The 23505-nt window shown below is 41.4% G+C and overlaps 1 protein-coding gene across 2 annotated transcripts in view; it reads left to right on the top strand.

Moving 5' to 3' along the window:
• Window positions 1-23505, top strand: part of zfyve1 (zinc finger, FYVE domain containing 1) — a 76025-nt gene that overhangs the window by 45091 nt on the left and 7429 nt on the right. For both annotated transcript variants that reach the window (XM_072264357.1, XM_072264350.1), the window contains exons 6-10: window positions 1847-1944; window positions 2146-2263; window positions 5293-5463; window positions 8299-8479; window positions 17129-17236. In XM_072264357.1, the coding sequence (XP_072120458.1) occupies window positions 1847-1944; window positions 2146-2263; window positions 5293-5463; window positions 8299-8479; window positions 17129-17236 (676 nt within the window). The remainder of the gene's footprint in view (window positions 1-1846; window positions 1945-2145; window positions 2264-5292; window positions 5464-8298; window positions 8480-17128; window positions 17237-23505) is intronic.

The following is a 23505-nucleotide window of genomic DNA, read 5'->3' as shown; positions in this document are numbered from 1 at the left end:
TGGACTTTCAGGTCGTTTCATCAAAGCAGTTCTGGTGTTCGGTGTTGGAGAAGTCTAGAGTCTGTTCACAGGTGCTAATTATGGTGCAGTCTAGACATGTGGACACTGCAGCTTCCACTGGCAATGGGTCTTTCAGTATCTGTCAGCTCTTTTAACAGTTTCTTGTGGCGATATTTCTGACTCAGTACGTTTGATATTTTCATCAGTTAAACCACAGTGTAAATGTATATTTGTGTACAATTTCCACATAGAGTTGCATTTTCGTTTGTTAAAAATTAGCTCTTGTGTCACATTCCGTTGTTTATGGCATGGACATAGCTCCATGTTTTATGTAATAAATGCTTGTTGGAACAAGATGAAGTTTGAGTGAGGAACAAATTTTGCCAAGCTCTGAATTGTAGATCGGGACACCGTTCGTCCTTTGCCTTTGTCTTACTACATCTTAATAATATATTGTTGTGTTCATGTTTGTATTAAATCCATTTCCAATAGCAAATTAATTGCCATGAAGAATGTTGATTTGGTGAATTTATTCGTTATTGTTGAAGCTGAAGTTTATTGTCATGGTCACACCACCTATCAAGGGTATAAATGCTATGAATATGAGCTTTTTGCAGTACATTACAAACATAAATTAACATTCTTTATACATAACATACACAATAAAATAAGCTAAAACATTATGCCAATAGTGCAAGATGGGGGAAATGTTGTCCAAGGTAGAAATAGGGGTTTTCAACCTGGTTCAAGAGCCTAGTGGCAATGGGAAGAAGCTGTTGCTGAACATCAGTGTGCATCTTTAGATTCTGGTCTCTCCTGCATGATGGAAACAGTGAGTAGAGGGTATAGTCTGGATAGTTAGTTCCCCGATGGTGATGAATGTTGCCTTCCTAAGAAATCATTATTGGGAGGAGAGCTGTATCCATGAGAGAACTGGTGAGTCCACTGTTCTCTGTAGCCTCTTGTGTTCCTGTGCATTGCAGTTTCCATACCGGGTGGTGATGCATTGTGCCTATCTAGCAGTTTGACAGAGTCTCTGACATGCCAGATCTTCTGAAACTTCTAAGAAAGTAGAGATGCTGGTGCATCTACATGTTGGGTTCAGGATAAATGCACCTATGAACTTGAAGCTGCTCACCCTTTCCACCTCAGGCTCTTCAGTGAGGACTAGTGTTGGTTCACCTGGTTTCCTCTTCATAAAGTCTGCAATCAGTTCCTTTGTTTTCAGATGTTGAGTGCAAGGTTGTTGTTATGACACCACTTACCCTGCTGACCCATCTCACTCCTATACGTTGACAGCAGTAGGATAGTACTGAAGGTGGGCTTGGATTCTTTATTTTATATTTGCACAATTACCATTAGCTTAGTTTGATAATTTTGTTTTTTTTTTAGATTTATGCTGTTGAGATTTTCAGTTTTTTTTATGCCACATCATTAGGTAGAGGTTTTTCTCTTGAAGGCCTGTTTCCATGGGGTTGAGCTACCTACAATCTTACGCTAGCAGCAAGTTTCAGCAGGTTATAAAAGCATAAACCTTATTTCAGTTTCACCAGCTTTCCACTTTCCAGGAAGGATCACATGATGGTGATTTTAAAAGCCTTGATATGAGCTGCCTTCCCCAATCCAGAAGCCATTTATGGTGTGCTTGCTGCTCAGGCAGACATCAGCTCAGTGCAAAATAGTACTTTGCCATGAAGCCAGGCAGCAGCTGAGGGGGAGGACTTTCTTTTTCAATAACCATTATCACTGATGAATAGGTCTAAGATGATAAATAAATACTATTCTTTCTGGGCGGTAGGGAATGTTTGAAACTGAAAACCACAATGAAATGATGGTTTTATTACAGGCTTGCTATGAGCGTGGAAAAGAAGTCATTGTGGTGCCAAAAACATCTGCCTCCACAGACTCTCCTTGGTTGGGCCTCGCCATATATGCCTGGTCAGGGTGAGTTTCTACACCTTCTAACTTAATACCAAGACCTCAGCCATCCTGACGAGCCCCACTAGAGCAGATGTGCAGTTCAGAACCACCAACAAAATATTGTTGAAATTAAGCTGACAGTGTATAGTCTTACAGCATTCCAGTTTAACAGTTTTTTCGATGTGAATATATTGAATAAGTTACTGAGTTTATTGCCCCTTACAGGTATGTGATTGAGTGCTCAAACTGTGGGATCATTTATCGGAGTCGACAGTATTGGTTTGGTAACCAGGATCCAGTGGACACTGTAGTAAGAACAGAAATTGAACATGTTTGGACAGGAGTGAGTACAGCTAATTACATCTCTCCTTGTGCACATGCATGTCTACATTTTGTACTGAGCTACTAGACTTGTGCTCCAAACTCTGTATGTGGTGTAGCTAGAAGAATTGATGTCTCATACTTCGATGATCTCTTTATTCTATTATTTATGATTATTAATAAAAAGTACTCTTCGCTACTTTTCTTCCCCAGTTTTGAAGGGTTTCAGCCTGTGACATTAGATTGTTTCTTTTTCCGGGACAGCTGCATGACCTGCTGTTCCCAGCACTTTGTTTTTACAGCAGGCTAATTAACTTTACAGGTCGTTGTGCAAATGCTGGAATTTCTTAACAAAAGGAAAGCTCAAGATGATCAAGTAGACTCAACATGAATTTATTAAGTTGGCTCTTGACCTTCAGTTGACCTTGCCAAGACCTTGCACCTTATTGTGAGCGTGCACTGCACTATCTCAGTAACTGCAATCATTCATTCTGCATTCTGTTATTGCTTTTACCTCAGCACCGGTGTGCTGAAATTATCTGTATGGATGGCAAGTCAACACAAGTTTTTTCACTGTATTTTGTTATATGTAAAAATAAAATTAGCCAATTTACTAATTTAAAGGGAAATTATCTTTGAAAATGTTGAGTTTGAAGATGCAATAAACAGAGTGGATACAGAAAAATGGATAGAATTGCATATTTGGATTTCCAGATGGAATTTAATAAGGTGTTGAATAAAAGGTTGCTGCACCAGGTGGTCATATATTGGCATGGACAGGGATTGGCCAACTAACAGAGAACAGGTTGGCAGCCAGTAACCAGTGGGGTGCAGAGGAATCAGTGCTGGGCTTCAGCTTTTAATAAACTTCATTGAAGGTGTGGATGGTGTGACCCTGCATTTTTTGAGAATGTGAAGACAAGAGTGTGAGTAAGGTGTGAGGAGGACAGAAGTACAATGGAATATCAGTAGGTTATCTGAGTGAACATGCAGTTGACGGATGGAGTATAATGTGAACAAATGTTACCTACTCCTTGGGAAAATGAAAAACAACAGGGTTTTCGACCCATGGATGAGATTACAGAATGTTGTACAGATAGATCTGGGTGTCCTAATCCACAAAACACATAAGGTTAGCATGCAGGTACATCAGGTTATTCGGAAGGTGGATGTATATCATGGACTGTAGTTGCAGGGAGATGGTTTTTGCCGCAGCTTTGCAGGGTAGTGCTGAGACTGCACCTGAGCAGGCTGCCTGCTCTACCGAAGGAAACACGTACTTGCATATTCCCAAGATGAAGGAGCTGATAAGTGAAAAAAACTTGAATAGTTTGGACTTGTACTCTTTACAGGTGATCTTCTTGAAATATTGACAAGGTGGATGATAATGTTTTCTCTACTGGGATTTCTGCAACTCAGCTATCAAAGTAAAGGCATGTAGAGGACAAAATAGAGGAATGTCCTCTCTGAAGATGAAGAAGCTTTGGAATTTCATAGTCCAGAGAACTGTTATCAAAGTGGAGACTGAACTATAAGATTCGCCAGGGATATGGGGGAGCACTTGGTGTTAAGGCTGTTAATATCAATCAATATCTTATTGAATGATGGAGTTGTTCATAATGTTATGTTCTTATACTGTAGTGTTATTTATTAAGTTATGTATTGATGAGGTTTATGCATGCAATTCTGTAGTTATCAACATTGCAGGAAGAGCTCATATGGTTTCATATATAAAAGTAATTTATTAATTACATTTTCAGAATCATTCGTTCCATCAAATTCCCTTTCCGACCCACTCCACTCACCAGTTCCATTCACCCACTACAAATATGTTTCATACATGTGCTTCCTGCTCTCCCCCCTCCCCATCTGGTTTTGGTTCCACCCCCCCCAAGTGACTTCTGTCATTGACTGTCCTTAGCTTAGCGGTTTCCATTGTGTTCCTGCTCACCACTCTCCAGCCTTCACACTCACCCCCTACCTTGCTTACCTGCTTCTCAATTGTCCTCTCTGTCTGCCTTCATCTGTCATTCACCTGTCACTGTGTATCCCCTCCCCTCTCCTATCTGTCATCTCTCATCCCTCCTCAGTCTACCAATCACCCTGGGCTCCTGTCTCACCATTCCTCCTTTTCCTCTTTATATCGGCCATCTCCCCTCTTCATTCTCAGTCCTGATGCAGTGCTTTGATCCTAAGTGTCAACATTTCCTTTCTCTGCACAGACACTATTCAGTCTGCTGAGTTTCTCCCTCCAGCAGGTTGTTTGTTGCTTCAGATTCTAGCATCTGCTTTCTCCTGTGTCTGCACTTAGCTGAATAGGTCCTTCTGGAAGGAAAGAGACCCTTTGGCCAACCAGTCCATTACGACCAAGATTCTCATCGATACAGGGAACTCTGCAGATGCTGAAAATTCAAGCAACACACATAAAAATGCTGGTGAACGCAGCAGGCCAGGCAGCATCCATAGGAAGAGGATGGATTCTTCCTATGGATGCTGCCTGGCCTGCAAGATTCTCGTGGAAGTTAGTCCTCTTGGCCTGCATTTGGCCCATATCTCTAAACCTTTCATACCGATATACAGTACCTGTTCAGAAAACTTTTTAAATCTTGTTAATATCTTTCAAGACACCAGGATGTAGCCAAGCATTTTCAGTGTCCTTGCCAGCTATTACCCTTTTCCTGCTACTTATTTTAACTTGCTGACAGCTTGTCTTAAGTTTTTCCCTCCCTGTATAATTGATCTGTAACACTGTACATTATATATGCCAACACTGTATAACACTATATATGCTAACACTATATAACACTATGTTATATACACTAACACTATATAACACTGTATATTATATATGCCAACACTACATAGCACTGTACATTATAGACTCCAACCCTATACAGCACTGTATGGTATATACGGCAACACTATATAACACTGTACAGTATGTACGCCAACCCTGTATAACACTATGTTGTATACACTAACACTATATAACACTGTTATATACACTAACAGTATAAACACCGTACCAATGAAATGGCACTTTCTTTTCAGACTGATGGATTTCTAAAGGACAACAACAATGCTGCCCGTCGATTGCTGGATGGAGTGAATTTTATGGCACAATCAGTTTCAGAATTTAGTGCCAAACCAACAAAGGTAGTGACAGCCTGGCTGACAGATCAGATCGCACCCTCCTACTGGAGGCCCAACTCTCAGATCATTGTAAGTGCAAAAACCTTTCTATGTAATACTGCTGAAACATGGGCAGATTACTCTTCTGCCAACAGTACAAACTCACTGACCATCAAAACTCAGTTTTGTTTTGTTCTTTCTAATGGACTTATTGGCTCTGGCTGGCATTTTCTCCAAGCTGTGGCTCTAAAATGAAGATGATCTTGTAGTTGAAAATTGAAGTTAAATTGTAGGAAAAATTACATGTTTGTTGACTTCTGGATTTAGTAATTCATTTCTTAAACTAAGATTTAAATAAAATTACCAAATGCGCATTTGATTTTGAAGTACTATTGACTTTAAAACATATGGTTAATCTGTATTAACTGGTACCTGTTGGCGCGGCTGCATTTCGCACAGACAAACCCTTGTCTTCCTCTCAAAATCAGCCTCTTGCACGAGAGGAGTATCACTGTGTGAATTTGCCAGCTTTGATCTATCAGTGTCCTCTGCCCACCAACCACCCATTAGCACTCATCTGATATTAATTCCATTCTTCCCACATTCCTACCATTCACCTACGTACTGGGGACAATTTCCAGTGGCCAGTTCACCGAGCACCAGCATGTCCTTAGGACATGGGAGGAAACTCTCACAGACACATGGAGAATATGCTGCCTCCACACAGATTGAACCCAGGTCTCTGGCACTGTGAGACAGCAGCAGAATGATTCATAATTAAATAAATCTGAAGTTAAACTCCATGAAGCTACCAGTCTCTTGTTAATATAACTGTGATTCACCAGTAGGAAATTTTAGCCACCAGCCACCTACCTCAGCTCCTGAGTCATGGTTATACACTACTGTTAACCGGCTTCTGGCTTCAAGGGATGGAGAATAAATGTCCCAAAAATGACCACATCCTGTGAATGTATACTAGGTAGGGAGAAGCCATTCACCTGTTCTGAATGTGGGAACAGATTCGCCCAGTCATCAGATCCACTGATACACAGGAAAATGCATACTAAGCAGAGGCTGTTCATTAGCTGTTAGTGCGGGGAGGGATTTTTTAAGTCATGCAGGCTGCAAAAAACAACAAATTTGTACTGTGGAAAGGCCATTCACCTGTTCCATGTGTGGAAAGGGATTCATTGGTGCTGTACGTCTCTGACTAAATGCATTTAAATTCCCCAGCCGCCAGGGTGGGTTGTGGTGAACATGTCTCCAGATCACTTGTGGGTCTTTGGTTTACTCTTGTACCATCCTCCTCACAATCGCTCAGTACCAGAGCTGCTCCTTCCTGATTTCTTGCTCCTTATCCTTCGACCTTCTGATCTGCTGACAGTCAGGAGTTTCATTTCTTTGAACGTTTGCATAACACCTTCAGAATAGCACGAAACTCTTTGCAACCATTGTAGTTTGGATATGCAGAAATTTTAATTAAATAAATAAGCAGACAATAAACTCCAGGCAGCAAAGTGATTAATCCCAGACGATCTCTCTTTCTGCTGAACTGGGAGATTTAAAATTTGACAACTTTCACCCTGTCTTCAAAATAGAGCCTGGATCGTGTTTATCCTCAGAGCATTTGCAATATTTATTAATGGCTCATGCAAAAGATGACATCTCTGGCCATGAAGCACTTGCTCAGTACCGCATTTCAATGACAGCAAAGATGTATTAGGAATTTCCTGTGGTGTTGGTGCTACATGCAACAAAAAAAAACAACATTCAGCACTTATCAAGAATAAAGAATTATATAATTTTTTATACAGTAATTTGCAAAAGTGCACATATATATAGTTAGGGTGCCCAAGACTTTTGCACAGTTCTGTAGTAATTTTATGTATTGTACTGTTTAAATAAAAACAAATGTTATGACAGTTGAGTGCTGATAAAGCTGATTCTGATATGCGTCACTTTTGTGGACTGAGAGTGGGAAGGGGGCAGGGAGAAGGGAATTGTGGTTGTGGAGAGGAGAGGGAGCAGGAAGCACTAGAGAGATATTATGTAACAATAAACCAATTCTTTGGAATCAAATGGCCTTGTTTGGTGTCTTAGGGCTGGGTGTGTCTGCACCTGTACCACTCCTCTGCCATCTGTCCCACACTCCATCCTCACCAATCCCAACATCCTTTGCTCCCGCCAGATTTACAAACTCGCTCTCCACTCCACATTGACGGATGCAGTACTGTGCAGAAGTCTTAGACACTGTAGCTATATATATGTGCCTAAGACTTCTGTATATATAAAAAGCTAAAAAGAAAAGTTGGAGGTTGAAAGACAGATATGGAATAAAATGTGCACAAGTAAATAAACACCAGCATGTATTTACAATGTAACCAGCTTCATAAAAAGTGGTTTAAACTGTCTTTTGTGCAGCGCAGAGATGGGTGTGAAAGTTAATGAGGGTGGTGCTGACTTGTATGGTTGATCAGATTAACTGCTGGGAAAAGAAACTTTTAAGATGTCATGAAGTTTTTGTTTTCATAGCACTGTAGCACTTTTATATTCATTATATTTGCACTTGTCTTGAGAATGCGTTAGACACCACAGGTTTGGTCCTGAGGCTGCTAACAGAATGAGTTAGAACACAGAGTGAGTGGCATTAATTATACTCCCAGTTGGTCTGCTGAGAACTATCCTCCAGGTTCATGTACAATCCTTCCTCTTCAAGATCAAAGGTGACACGTTTCTAATAAGGCTTTGCTAGCACCAATATTTATTGGTGTTGACATTCTATCAATGTTTTGCATATTGATTATTAACTGTAAACATACTTTCTAGGTTCTGCACAACTATCTTTAAGTTGTGATATGCAGTGGAAGATGCATTCAAATCTTGGAGGTGAACAGACTTGTAATGTGTGTTACGTACATTCCACAGAACTGTCATAAGTGCAATAAACCTTTCGAAGACCAGGAAGCAAAGCACCACTGTAGAGCCTGTGGCGAAGGCTTTTGTGATGGCTGCTCATCGAAATCCAAGCCGGTACCAGAGCGTGGCTGGGGATCAGTTCCTGTACGGGTGTGTGACGAGTGTTACGAAAGAGCAGTAGTTGAAACAGGTAATCAGTAATTAAAATGAATGTTGCTGTTCTCTCTGTTCTCCTTGTACTGATGTTCTCCAAGAGTCATTACCTCCTTCCACCTTTCACCAGTGATTGCATTGGGTGTAAGGAGCAGTACAGTACTGCTGAAGTGTCTTAAGCTGCACTTCAAGACGTAGTTCCAATGCTAGAAAAGGCATTTAATGTTGCAAAGCTTGATGAAGACTTGTTTGGAAGAATGGCAGAGGAGGGAAGGGTTTTGAACTGTGGGGGCCATTGGCAGTGGTTCTGGGAAAATAAGGCCTGTATTGCAACTCAGAGGGAAGGTATTGAGCAGTGTGGGGAAATGAGCTTTGGAGTACATGTGCACTCATATTTCAGGATTACAGAACAGGTCAGTGAGGAGTGTTGAGGAGTATCCTTGGAGATCCCAGACAGAATATGCGGTGTTGCTCCTCCAGCCTGAGAGTGCCCGCTGACACGTTGGTCCAAAGCCTTCTCTTCTGCCATGATGAGGCCACTCTCAGATTGGAGAATCAACACCTCATATTCTGTCTAGGTAGACCTCAACCTGAGCATGAACATTGATTTCTCCAACTTCTGGTCATTTCTTTTCCCCTCCTCCCCTCTTTTTCAATTCCCCTCTCTGGCCTCTTGTGTCCTCTTCTCATCTACTGATCACCTCCCTCTGGTGTCCCTCCTCCTCCCCTTTCTCCCATGGCCCACTCTCTTCTCCCATCAGATTCCTTCTTCTCCAACCCTTTGACTTTTCCACCTATCACCTTCCAGCTTCTTACTTCATCCCCCTTCCCCCACCTACCAAACTTCACCTATCACCTTCCAGCTTCTTACTTCATCCCTCTTCCCCCACCTACCAAACTTCACCTATCACCTTCCAGCTTCTTACTTCATCCCCCTTCCCCCACCTACCAAACTTCACCTATCACCTTCCAGCTTCTTACTTCATCCCCCTTCCCCCACCTACCAAACTTCACCTATCACCTTCCAGCTTGTCCTCCTTCCCTTTTCCCTACTTCTTATTCTGGCATTTTTCCCTTTCTTTTCCAGTTCTGATGAAGGGGCTCAGCCCGAAACGTCGACTGGTTATTCATTTCTATAGATGAGGCCTGACCCGCTGAGTTCCTCCAGCAATTTTTTGTGTGAGAATCTGTGGATGTTGAGGCTCCAATTTCAATCCTGGCTCCAAGAGTGGTGCCAGGATTGGAAGACTGTTGTTTAAAAAGGGATGTAACCACATAATTGTCAGGCAGTAGAGGGTCAGGTACTGGATGTTATTGTGAGGATTTGTAATCCTCAGCGTTGAAAGGAACAGCATAATTGGCAGCAGTTAGCATGGGTTTGTTCAGAGAAAGAGGTGTCTGATTATCGATGAGAATGGTGCTTATGATGTAGTTTTTGTGGGTTTTTGCAAGAATTTGAACAAGGCCTAACATGGCAGCTTTGTCAAAAACTAAAAGCCTGCATCCAAAGGAGCATGGCAGATTGGCAGAGTGGCGGGAAGCAAAGGGTTTTGTGACTGGAAGCTGTTACCAATGGTATGTGGCCCATTGCTTGCTGTAATTCGGACTAAATGTGAGGGACGCGATTTTAAAAAGAGATTTATTTAAAACAATTGGCCGTATGTTTGAGAGTGAGAAGGAACAGATTGATCACAATGAGAGTTAATCCAGTTAAGTGTGAGGTAACAGATTTGGCGAAATGCAGCAAGGTTAAGGGGACATACGGTGGTGTGGAGAAACCAGGGGACTTGGAATGCCTATGCACTAATATTTAAAGGCAACGGAGAATGTTTATAAGGTGGTTAAAAAGACAATTGGGACACATTCATGTATTATACAAGGTCTGTAAAAGTAGAGAGGGAACATTCACAAAATACTGGAGGAACCCAGCAGGCCAGGCAGCATCTATGGAAAAGAATACAGCTGACATTTCGAGCCAAGACCCTTCATCAGGACTAGAGCAAAAAAAGGATGAGGAGTCAGTTAGGTTTGGAGAGAGGAAGAAGAAAGACAAAGTAATAGGTGAAACTGGGAGAGGAGTAGGGGTGAGGTAAAGAGCTGGGAAGTTGATTGGTGAAAGAGATACAAGACTGGAGAAGGGGGAATCTAATTGGAGAGGACAGAAGGCCGTGGAAGAAGGAAACAGGGGCAGGGGCAGGGGCACCTGAGGGAGGCAATGGAAACGTAAAGACAGAAGATGAGAGACGGAAATGTGGATGGGGAATGGTGGGGTGGAGCATTACTGGAAGTTTGAGAAATTGATGTTCATGCCATCGGGTTGGAGGCTGTCCAGACAGGATATAAGGTGTTGGTCCTTCAATCTGAGTGTAATCTCACCACGACAGTAGAGGGGGCCGTGTACTGACATGTCGGAATAGGAATGGAAAGTGGAATTAAAATAGGTGGCCACTGGGAGATGGTGGATGAAGTGTAGATGCTTGGTGAAGCAGTCTCCCAATCTATGTTGGGGTTCACTGATAAACAGGAGGCCACAGCGGGAGCACCAGACACAGTATATGACCCCAACAGACGTACAGGTGAAGTGTTGCCTCACCTGGAAGGACTGTTTGGGGCCCTGAATGGTAGTGAGGGAGGAGGTGTAGGAGCAGGTGTAGCACTAGTTCTGTTTGCAAGGATAAATCCCAGGACGGAGATCAGTGGGGAAGGACAAATGGACAAGGGAGTAGTGTAGGGAGCGATCGCTGCGGAATGCAGTAAGTGGGGGGGGGGTGGAGGGAAAGATGTGCTTGGTGGTGGGATCCCGTTGGAGGTGATGGAAGTTACGGAGAACTATGTGCTGACACTGATGCTCTTCACACCCACCCTATCTCGTCCTTTCAACATTCGGTAGGTTTTAAGGAGATTCTCCCCCCACCCCCCCAACATTTTCCTAAATTCCAGTGAGTACAGGCCCAAAGCTGCCAAACACTCCTCATATATTAACCCCTTCATTCCCGGAATCATCCTCGTGAACCTCCTCTGGACTCTCTCCAATGACAACACATCCTGTCTGAGATATGGGGCCCAGAACTGTTGACAATACTCCAAGTGCGGCCTGACTAAAGCCTCAGCATTATCTCATCGCTTTTATATTCTATTCCCCTTGAAATAAATGGCAACATTTGTTGGTAAATTGTTGGTAAATGTGAGGTCATCCACTTTGGAAGGAAAAGTGAAAGAGCAGATTATTATTTAAATAGTAAAAAAATTACAGCATGCTACTGTGCACAAAGACTTGAGAGTGCATGTGCATGAATCACAAAAGGTTGGTTTGCAGGTGCAGCAGGCTATCAAGAAGGCAAATGGGATGTTGGCCTTCATTGCTAGAGGGAGGTTATGCTGCAACTGTACAGGGTACTGGTGAGGCCAAACCTGGAGTACTGTGTGCAGTTCTGGTCTCCTTGCTTGAGGAAGGATATACTGGCTTTGGAGGCGGTGCAGAGGAGGTTCACCAAGTTGATTCCAGAGAATAGGGGATTAGGCTATGAGGAGAGATTGAGTTGCCTCGGACTGTACCCGCTGGAATTCAGAAGAATAAGAGGAGGTCTTATTGAAACATAAAAAATTATGAAATGGATAGGTAAGGTAGAGGCAGGAAAGTTGTTTCCACTGGTAGGTGAGTCTCGAACTAGGGGACATAGCCTCAAGATTCGAGGGAGTAGATTTAGGATGGAGATAAGGGAGGAACTGCTTTTCCCAGAGCGTGGTGAATCTGTGGAATTCTCTCCCTAATGAAGCAGTGGAGGCTACCTCAGTAAATATATTTAAGACAAGGTTGGATAGATTTTTGCATAGTTGGGGAATTGAGGGTTATGGGGAAAAGGCAGAGAGGTGGAGATGAGTCCATGGCCAGATCAGCCATGATCTTATTGAATGGCAGAGGTGACTCAATGAGCTAGATGGCCTACTCCTGCTCCTATTTCTTATGTTCTTATTTAACATTGCACTTACTGCCTTTACCACAGACTCAATGTGTAAATTAACCTTTTGGGAGTCTTGCATGACGACTCCGAAGTCCCTATGCACCTTTGATGTTTGAACCTTCTCTCCATATAGATAATAGTCCGCACTATTGTTCCTTTCTCCAAAATGTATTATCATACGTTTTCCAGCATGGTATTCCATCTGCCAGTTTTTGCCCAGTCTTTCAATTTGGTTAAGTCCTGCTGCAATCGCATTGCTTCCTCAGCACTACCTACCCCTCCACCTATCTTTGTATCATCTGCCAACTTTGCAACAAAGCCATCAATTCAGTTATCGACAACAATGTGAAAAGTAGCGGTCCCAATACTGACCCCTGAGGAACACCACTAGTCACTGGCAGTCAGAAAAGACCCCTTTTATTCCCACTCACTGCCTCTTGCCTGTCAGCCATTCCACTATCCATTCCAGTATCTTTCCTGTAACATCATGGGATTTTATCTTATTAAGCAGCCTTGTGTGTGGCACCTTATTAAACACCTTCTGATGTGAGTTAGAAGCATGTGAGTTATGTTTCTCCCTCTCAAATTGCAGTATGAATTCAATCATAATGTGATCACAGCCTCCTAAGGATTCCTTTGCATTAATCTCCCGAATGAGATCTGGGTTATTACACAACACCCAATCTAAGATGGCCTTTCCCTGAGAAGGCTCAAGCACAAGCTGCTCTAAAAAGCCATCTTACAGGCACTCATTGAATTCCCTTTCTTGCGTTCAGACACCAACCTGATTTTCTAAATCCACTTGCATATTTAAGTTCCCCATTACAATAGTGTCATTACATATCTTTTCCAGTTCTTTTTGCAATCTCAACCCCACATCTTGGCTACTGTTTGGAGGCCTATATATGATTTCCATAATAGTTTTTTACACTTTCAGTTTCTTAACTCCACCCACAAAGATTCAACATTCTCTGACCCTATGTCAGCTCTTTTAAAGATGTAATTCCATCTCTTACCAACAGAGCCACACCACCGTCAATGGCTTTCTGCCCGTCCTTTTGATACAAAGTATATCCTGTGATGTGAAGCTCCCGACTATGGCCTTCTGTCTTCTATCAAATTCCTTCTTCTTCAGCCCTGTATCTCTTTCACCAATCAACTTCCCAGCTCTTTACTTCACCCCTACCCCTACCCCCCCGCCCCCGGTTTCACCTATCACCTTTTATTTCTCCCTCCCCACACCTTCTAACTCTGACTCGTCATCTTTTTTTTCCTCCAGTCCTGATGAAGGGTCTTGGCCCGAAAGGTTGACTGTACTCTTCTGTAGATGCTGCCTGGTCTGAGTTCCTCCAGCATTTTGTGTGTGTTGCTTGGATTTCAGCATCTGCAGATTTTCGCCTGTTTGAGATTGTGCTGGAGTTGGATTGTACCAGGGCACAGCATGCAAACTGTGTACAGACCTGGCTACTACTACCAGGAAGGTGTCTTTGCCCTGTGGAGGGCTGTTGAGAAGTTTTAGAAGGATGTTGCAAGACCATAAGACATAGAAACAGAATTAGGCCATTTGCCCCACTGAGTCTGCTTTGTCATTTCGTCATTTCCCTCTCAACCCTATTCTGCTTTCTTCCGTAACCTTTCATACCCTGATGAATCAAGAAGCTATCAATCTTTGCCTTAGATACAGGCAATGATTTGCCCTCCACAGATTCACCAACCTCTGGCTAAAGAAATTCCTCCTCATCTCTGCCCTAAATGGACGTCCTTCTATTCTGAGACTGTGCCCTCTGGTCCTAGACTCGCCCACCATAGGAAACATCCTGTCCACATCCACTCTATCTGAATTTTAACGTTCAGTAAGTTTCAAGAAGATCCCCCACAGTTTTTTCAATTCCAGCAAATAAAGGTTCAGAGCCATCAATTTCTCTTCATACGACAAGCCTTTCATTCCCATGTTCATCCTTGTGAATCTGCTCTGAATCCTCTCCAATGTCAGCACGTCCTTTGTTAAATACGGGGCCCAGGACAGCTCATAATATTCTAAGTGAGCTGTTTATAACAGAAGGGCCTAGGTAGGGTAAATACGAAGGGACAATTTCTTGGCAGAAGGCATAGATCTGGTAGAAGATTTTGACGAGAAGATGAAGATAAATGTTTTGATTCTGCAGATGGTGGATATAGGGAACTCACTGAGGCAGGAGTCCTCACTACAGTTAAACGGGAGGGATTTGGAACTGCGACTCATGGGGGCTATAGAACCAGTGTTGGAAGGTGGGATTTAACTGGGTAGTTCTTTATGTCTGGCATAGACATGATGGGCCAAATAGCCGCCTCTGTTGTGAATTTTGGGTAATAACCTCAGAGTACAATTTCAGGAAATTAAATAACTCCCAACTCTACAATACAGTGCCTCTATATTTTGGAGAAAGTAAAAGATAAGTAAAAATTCTTTAGAATTGAATGGATGGTGTTTTGACCAGTCTAGAAGTATTTGTCTCTCCTCTATAATGGAGGGGGGGTGGGGTTCATGAGACTTTGAGGGAGTGGATTGCTACTGTTCAAGAGAATGGGCAAAGACTTCTGAATCCTAACCTGTTGGTATTTCCCAATTGTCTTGGATGGAGAGATCACAAAGAAACATAGTTAATCAGAGTCTGATCATGATTAAACAGGACGTGTGTGAAAACTCCAGAAATAAACAGTGCTTGAAAACTATTCCAATAACTGGGGAAACTATGGCTGACCTTAACCCTTTAGCAGTGTTACGTACCCCATAACTGGGTTGCCAAACCAGCAGAAATGGACAACTAGTTGGAGTCTGGATTACTAGAAACTAATAAAATTTTATTAAAGAAATAAGTAACACAGTACTCTAACCGTAAGGATATAAATGCAACAGGTTAGCAATGATAAAACACACATGTACACAGAACTAGGGTAACAGGAATCAACCAAGCTCTATCGCAGTCTAGGGGTAAAATGATCAGTCTTAAGTGACGCAGAGTTCAGGTCAGCTTAGTGCAGTTCGCAGTCATCGCTGTTGTGCCGTTGGAGAGAGAGAGAGAGAGAGAGAGAGAGATGCAAATTTGATTCAGGCAGACCTTTGATGTTCACAGGTGGTTTCGGGTGGACCCTTTTATGTCTTCTATCCTGCTGTGGTCACCGACTGTGACCCCTCCGTTCCGAATACAACCGTTCTTCCGCGGTGAACCCGGCACCCAGGCAAGGGCGGACACACACACCAGGTTCCCACCGATCATACCTTTACACCCTGTGAGCCTATAGTCGGTTCCCGCGAACTGGACCTCGAAACTCCCACCAATTGTGGGGGCACACAGCTCTTTCCAGGTGTCTCGTTATCTCGTGATCTCGTGGTGTGACTGGTGCCTTAGCGAACCTGTTCTTTTTATCCCCCTGCTGGGGTATTGTCTGTCCATCAAACTTCAAACAGTTCAGGTTCAAAGCAACTGGTCTGTCAATATTCTGAATTGTGTTTCTTTTCCGTTATCTCTCTCTCTTCTCTCATTAACATTTTGAACGTTTCTCCATTGTCTCCCTTATCTCTCTCTCATAAGCATCAATCGCCTGATAACTTGGTTTGTCATCACAGCAGCAACTCCTTTACTTCCTTTAATCCTTTAATTCTCTTGGATTCCAAAAACTTTATTGGTGGCAAACTTGAATGTATTCAATAACTGCACCTGTACCCTAAGATTTGCAGTTTACTAAGTTGCAAAATTCTTTTCTCACCCCCAATTCTAAAGAATCAACCTACTAAATCTAGACCCTGTATCAGCAGAGGGAATCTTCAGCAATTCAAATCTAAGTTCCATAAATGTGGACATGGCCAATTTAATTTCTCCTCCTGAGGCAATCACTGATCCCAGAAAACATTTAAGAGGTTGCAACTATATTTTGTATATTTTTAAGCCTTGAAGTGTATATGTGCTGGGCCGTTGCAGGTGAAGGAATATCAGAAGGACTATGTCTCTGTAGTTGGAACGACCGCGCTCTCTCTCTTTCGATGGTGGGGAGAGTTTGCTGCCGATTCTTGAGTCAGAGAATTTCAAATAAAAAGTGAGGTGGCAGACAGTAACATCGTATTAGTGCCTGTTTGTTGGTCTCCCCGTTCACTGTGGAGTGTGTGACATCTCTCTGTCCCTTGTTAGTGAGAGAGAGAGAGAGCCTGTGGCGTGTCAAACTGCCGGGTTAACAATAGTTTTTGTTGACTGCAGATCATGGTCTCTCTTTGGGTGCTTTGCTGTTGCTTGGTGGGTGGTGGGTGCTGATGCATTTTGCTGAAATGGGTGGGGGAGATGTTTTGCTGCTCCTTAGGGAGGGGGGAGAGTGGGGCTTTGGGGTTCTAATATTTTTCTGTTCATTCTTTTGGGGTTCTTTTTCGTGGATGTCTGTGAAGACTAAGAAATTCAGGTTGTATGCTGTATACATTAAACCATGTAACGGTATATGTTCAATCTGGATATTGCACTGGGGAATCTAATCTCAAATTTGTATTCACCCTGTCATCCTGTCACCAATGGCTAAAGTACTTCATTGATTCGAACACCATCCCAAAACTCTGACCTTATTATAAATCCACAACTTAAATCTTCACTGTTTGGTTACTACAGCTCAGTCCTTACCTTGTACTAATACTTACATTGCATAACATAGTTGAAACAGTCTGTTGCTATCACATGGTTAACCTGCTTGATATTATTTTGAAGAAGCTGCAAATGAAGATGATGAACGTGGTACAATAATAGCACGGAAAGTCGGGGAAGCTGTGCAGAACACCTTTGGAGCTGTAGCTACAGCAATAGATTTTCCATTAGGTAAGAGTTTTTTTTTAATGGACAAATAGCTCGTTGTCTCATTGTGGAATCAGAAAGTCAATTTTCTTCTTCTTAAATTTTATTTTTATTTGGATAACGTTTTCACAAGTAATACACAAACTTTTTTTTACTTATATAACCTTTTCCATTTTTTATGTGAGTAAATCTATATTTGTTTGTATATTCACAGGTGCACATTGAGATAATATAGAAGATAATTAGGCACTCAAATAGATGTTTATGTGCAATTGTAATTCCACTCTTTTAAATTAAATAATGATAATAGTTGTTATAAAAATACTAATAATAGTGGTTGAATACTAATTTCCATGTATCTCTTCTGGTTCATTTCCTTCTGGTCCAAAATTTCCCCAGATCTTTACTTGTGTTAATTCCACATTTTCCCAAAAAAAAGAACAGTAAACATTCGAGCCAAGGGTGCTTACGGTAACACTATTACTATGTTGGTGAGACAAACAGTATAAACCATTAGGAGAGTCATCTAAAGTCTGCTCGCTCTGGGGTTATAAATTCAATCCATTTATTCCAAACTTGATAAAATTTTTCCTTTTGAATTCTCAGAGTAGGTCATCTTTTCCATTTTAAATATTTCCAAAATGATTTCATGCCAATCTTCTAATGTAGGTGATGTTAGATTTAACCACTTTCTGGTGATTGATTTCTTACTTGCCACTAAAAGGGCCTGCAGCAGCTTTATATCTATCTTCTGTTCCAAAAACAATACATGCCCCAAGTAGAGCGTCTCAAAGTTCAGAGCTATCTGAGTCTTAAGTACATTAACTAATGTTCTATGAATACCTTCCCAATATAAACTTAATTTGGGGCAATCCCAAAAAATATGGAAATGATTTGCCTCCTTGGAGCCATACCTTCTCCAACACGCCACGTCTTTATGTCTTTCCTGGTATGGGGTCTTGAAGTATCTTATAATATTTTCCCAACAATGTTCTCTCCAAGTCAAAGAGTTAGTCGAAGACCACTGAAAGCTGCATATTTTCCCCCAAGCCTCCTCTGAAAGTACCAACCCCGCTCCTTTCTCCCACTTCTCTTTAATATACAATGTGTTTTCATTTTTGGCATGAGAGAGGGCATTATATAATCGAGAAATTGATTTACTTGGTATTGAACTGTAAGCCGATTTCAGAATCTTGAAAAATTCTAATTCTACTGTTGATAAGTCTGTATATCTACAACTCTGGTTAACATAATGTCGTACTTGAAAGTACCTAAAAAAAAAGTCATTGTGTTCTAGGCCATGTTTGTCCTGCAGGGATTGAAAACTTCGTGATACTCTTTTATGTATAAATGGGAGATAGGTTGTAAGACCTTTCTTTATTCACAGTTCAGATCTTTTATCTCCTCTGTTGGGAAGGAATTTGGTGTCGTAAGCGCACCATCTGAAAAGTTTTTACATGCTATTGATTCCACATGAATTAGCCACCTTCTGCCATACTTTTAATGTGAGATTTATCCAGCTGTTTTTAATTTTTTCCAATTGGGCCATCAATCCTTTGTCCGCTATTGAGGCCTGTAGAGGGAACACTGTCAATCAATCCAAATTCTATTTCCTTCTATCTAGCCTTATATTCCCTATTGCACCGATATAACAGAGCAGTTATCTGTGAAACATAAAAATAATTTCTCAAACAAGGAAGTGCCATACCTCCTCCTTCCTTTCCTAACTGTAAAGTGTTAAATTGGATTCTAGGTTTCTTTCCTTTCCAGATAAAGTGGGAAATCCATTTGTCCCATTCCCTAAATTGATTATCGTTCACTTCCACAGTTTAAGTCCGGAAAAGTAACCGAGGGAGAATATTCATTTTTATGGTATTTACCCTTGAATTTAGACTTAAAAAGGGGATAAGATTCCACCTATGTATATCTGCTTTTATCTCTGAAATTAATGGCCCATAATTTACCTGTGACGATGTTGAAAGATCTTTTGGCAGGGTTATTCCTAAATACTTTAATGATTTAGCTTCTCACTTAGGATCATATGTATCCTGCAGTTTTTTGGGTGCTGTATAATTTAAGGACAAAACCTGCATTTTCTTTACATTAATTTTATAACCTGATATTTTCCCTAACTCATCCAACAGTATAAACAATCCTATAAATGATTTTTCTGGTTCACTCAAATAGACTAAAATGTCATCTGTGAATAGCACCACCTTCTGTTCAATCCCTGCCACCTTGATACCTTTTACAATTTTGCTCTGTCTTATTAGTTGGGCAAGAGGTTTAATATATTGTGCAAAAAGGAGAGGAGAAATTGGGCATCCCTGTCTGGTTCCTCTCTCTAAAATAAGAGTCAGAGAGGTCCCCATTTATCTTAATTTGAGCTGTAGGGCTGTCATATAAAGTCTGGATTACTTTAATAAACTTTTCTTGAAAGCCGAATCTTCCTAACACTCTATATAGAAACACCCAACTAACTGAATCAAAAGATTTCTCAGCGTCTTATCCCACTACCATTGTCTCTGTCCCGTTCTTAATAACCTGTTCTAGTATGTGTAAAGTTCTCCTTATGTTGTCCTGAGTTTGTCTTTGCTGAATGAATCCAGTCTGGTCTAAGTGGATGAGGCCAGGTAGAAGCTTTTCCAGTCTATAAGCTAATATAGATGTAAATAATTTGTAGTCCAAATTAAGAACACTGATTGGCCGGTAATTGCCACATTCTAGTTTATCTTTACCCTCTTTAGGAATAACTGAGATAATCGCCTCTCTTCAGGAAGGTGGAATTACTCCTGTCTGTAAGATCCAATTAAAGGTGTTAAGTAATAATGGGGCTAACTGTGACTTCATCGATTTGTACCACTCTGAGGTAAACCCATCAGAACCTGGAGACTTTCCGGCCTTTAATCTAGAGATGGCCGCATTCAGTTCTTTGGCAGTTACTGGTTCTAATAGGCATTCATTTTGTAAATCTGTGAGCTTGGGTAGATCTAAAGAATTCAGGAAAGTGTCTATATAGGGCTCATTGGAGGCCCGGGGTTGAGAGTACAGCTTTAGATAATATGTTTCAAAACTCTCTTGCATTTTCCCTATTGCTTGCTCCACAAGCTTTGTTTTTGGATTCTTTATTTTATGAATTGTATTGTCTGCTTGTTGTTTTCGTAACTTATATGCTAATAATCTAGCTGATTTTCCTCCTACTTCATAATTCTTTTGTCTCAGGTAAAGAAAGATTCTTTGAGTTTCCAATGTGTATATATCATCAATTTCACTTTGCACTTCCTTAATTTCCTGTTTTAAATTAGAACTAATTTTGTTGCTATCTACAACTTGAAGTTGTTTTAATTTTCCTTGAAGGTCTGCTAATTTTTGTGCATTGAATTTTTTCATGTGAGTAGTAATGGAAATAATTTTCCCTCTCAGTACAGCTTTCAATGTATCCCATAAGATCACTGGTGATGTTTCTCCCCTGTCATTAAGGTCTAGGTATTGGTGAACGCAGCAGGCCAGGCAGCATCTGTAGGAAGAGGTGCAGTCGACGTTTCGGGCTGAGACCCTTCGTCAAATTCTGACGAAGGGTCTCGGCCCGAAACATCGACTGCACCTCTTCCTACAGATGCTGCCTGGCCTGCTGCGTTCACCAGCAACTTTGATGTGTGTTGCTTGAATTTCCAGCATCTGCAGAATTCCTGTTGTTAAGGTCTAGGTATTCTTTGATTTCTCCCCTTAATCTCTCCATTACTTTCGGGTTATTGAGTATATGTGAGTTTAACCTCCATAGTGTTTTCCTCATTTTCCTTTCCAGAATTAGAGACATAGAGACTGGGCTATGATCTGACAGATCAATTGTTGCAATATTACAGTCTTTTATCCTGAGTCTATCTGTATTAAATATAAAGAAATAGTCTATCCTTGAATAGGCTGAATGAGGGAAAGAGTAATGTATATAATCTTTACTAATGGGGTGTAATTCCCTCCACACATCTATAATTCCCAACTCCTCCATCAATAAATTCACTTTCCTAGTCAGGTTTATTCTGAGTAACTGTTCTTGAAGAATGTAATGCAGGATTTAACCTAATATTAAAATCCCCTCCACAGATTACTACCCCTTGAGAGCTGACCGTTAGGTCAAAAATGTGTCTATAGAATGACCATTCACAACCTGGTGGAGCATGAACACTCAGCAATGTTATTTCTGTACCTTCTATTCTTCCTGTAATTTTTACAAATCGTCCATCTTTGTCTTTAGTCTCTGAAATATGTTCATAATTAAGAGCACTTGATATTAAAGTAGCTATTCCTCTTTTGTGGCCCAATTTATATGATGAATAAAATACATGCTTAAAGCCCATTCTTTTTAATTTTCCATGTTCAGATTGGCTCATGTGTGTTTCCTGAAGGAAAGCTATTTGTGCCCTCTCTTTTTTCAATTTAGACATAATCTTATTTCTCTTAATTGGATTCAAAACCCCATTAACATTATAGGAAATTATTTTTACCAGTTCAATTTGCATTTTTCTCCAATAGAAAAAAAACTCTCCTTTTCTAAACCAACAGTAAGCAATCCCTCCTCAACAGTAAACCAAAACATAACCATACCCTAGACGTTTTTGAACGTATAACATTTGAAAATTTTCCCCAACTTCCAACAGTGAGGCCTGAGCACCAACCTGTCTCAGTTCAGAGGGATAACCTCTATCTTCACCCTGTGTTAGAGGGCCCTCAGCAGTGTGAATAATCATAGAGAATTCTCTCCTATCTGTCTCGACCATATTGCTGTCATTCAAGTTATTCCATCTAGTTTATTTTCAGTTACCAGCTTTCATTTTACCTTTGAGTCCGATTTACTCTTTTTAGACATTTCTCAATTATTCTACACTCTCTGTACATTTGCGTCTGAATACTTGCAGCTTTTCCTTGTAGTTTGACACTCTGGTTCGAGTGGAGCTTCCTCGCCGCACTGGCTGCCATGTCCACTGCTGAATCCTGTCCAGTAGCGACTCCGGTTGGGTGATAACTTTAATAGGTAGTCCCCGGTCCTCCAGGTCCAACGTTGCCTCCTCCACTGTAGCGTAAGTTTTTGTCCCTTCGTCGTAAAAAACTTTCAGCCAAGCTGGATACAGAGTCTGAAATCTGATGTTGATTTCCTTCAGGACCCTCCGTGTTTCCGCATATTCCTTCCGTCTGGCAAGGATCCCTGGTGCTTAATTGTGGTCTAAACTGATTTTACAGTTGTTCCACATAAAGCCTTTCTTTTGCCATGACCGTTTAAGCCCCTCTTCCTTCGTTCTGTAACTGAGAAATCTGACTAAAATCGATCTGGGCTGGGCATCTGCTGGGGGTAGCGGTGCCAACGCGTGGTGGGCCCTTTCTATCTGTAGGTCTTTAGCATCCGGTATATCAAGGTTCTCTCTAAGCAGCTTCTCCACGAAGGGAATCATCAATCCGGGTTTACCTTCAGTTCCTTCGGGAACTCCGTAGATCCTCAGATTTTCCCTTCTTGAGCGGCCTTCTTGGTCTATTAGTTTCAACTGGAGCTGCTCTTGTAGCTTTAGCATTTCTGCTATCACTTCCTCTGCGTTTTGCAGCCTCTCCTCAATTCCTACAATCCTCGCTTCGGCTTCGTCTAACCTCAGGTTAGTTTTTATTATTTCTGCTTTAATATCTTCCAGCTGTTTGTTGATATCTTGTTGGAACTCGCGAATCTCTCTGAGAATCAAAGTTAGATTCATCGATTCTTCCACATTATCTCCATCCTGGCTAGCCGCAGGGGAGCTAGGCCCCTCGTCTTGCTGCATCTTTTTATATTTATCAGCCTTTTGAGTGGACTTTTTATTCTTGTACTTGGACTCCACCCTTGTCCCTTTTATTGATATAGTTATACAATACTAAAAAAATGATTCAAAGACGTCTTAAAAGGCAACATGAAGAAATGTAACATCGACATCAACAATTGGGAAACCAATGCCAAGGACAGGAGACTCTGGCAAGCCATCATCCGAGAAGGAACAGCAACTTTCGAAGCCAACAGATGTACAGAATTAGAAGAAAAGAGAAGAAAATGGAAAGAGAGGCAGCAACAACCAAAACCTGATCTGCCATCTGGAACTACCTGTCCTGGATGCGGAAGAACTTTCAAAGCCAAGATTGGACTCATAAGCCACTTGAGAGCCCATAAGTAGATCAACAGAATGAAGACCACCATCGTCGACCTCGAGGGATAGCCACGATAGTACTAAATATTTGTCTAATTTCGATTTTGGGGCAGCTTACGTCCTTCTTTGTCAAGA

Source organism: Mobula birostris, chromosome 1, assembly GCF_030028105.1.
Source record: "Mobula birostris isolate sMobBir1 chromosome 1, sMobBir1.hap1, whole genome shotgun sequence".
NCBI lineage: Eukaryota > Metazoa > Chordata > Chondrichthyes > Myliobatiformes > Myliobatidae > Mobula > Mobula birostris.
The sequence above is the reverse complement of the archived record's forward strand: the minus strand, read 5'-3'. Positions and strand labels throughout refer to the sequence as shown.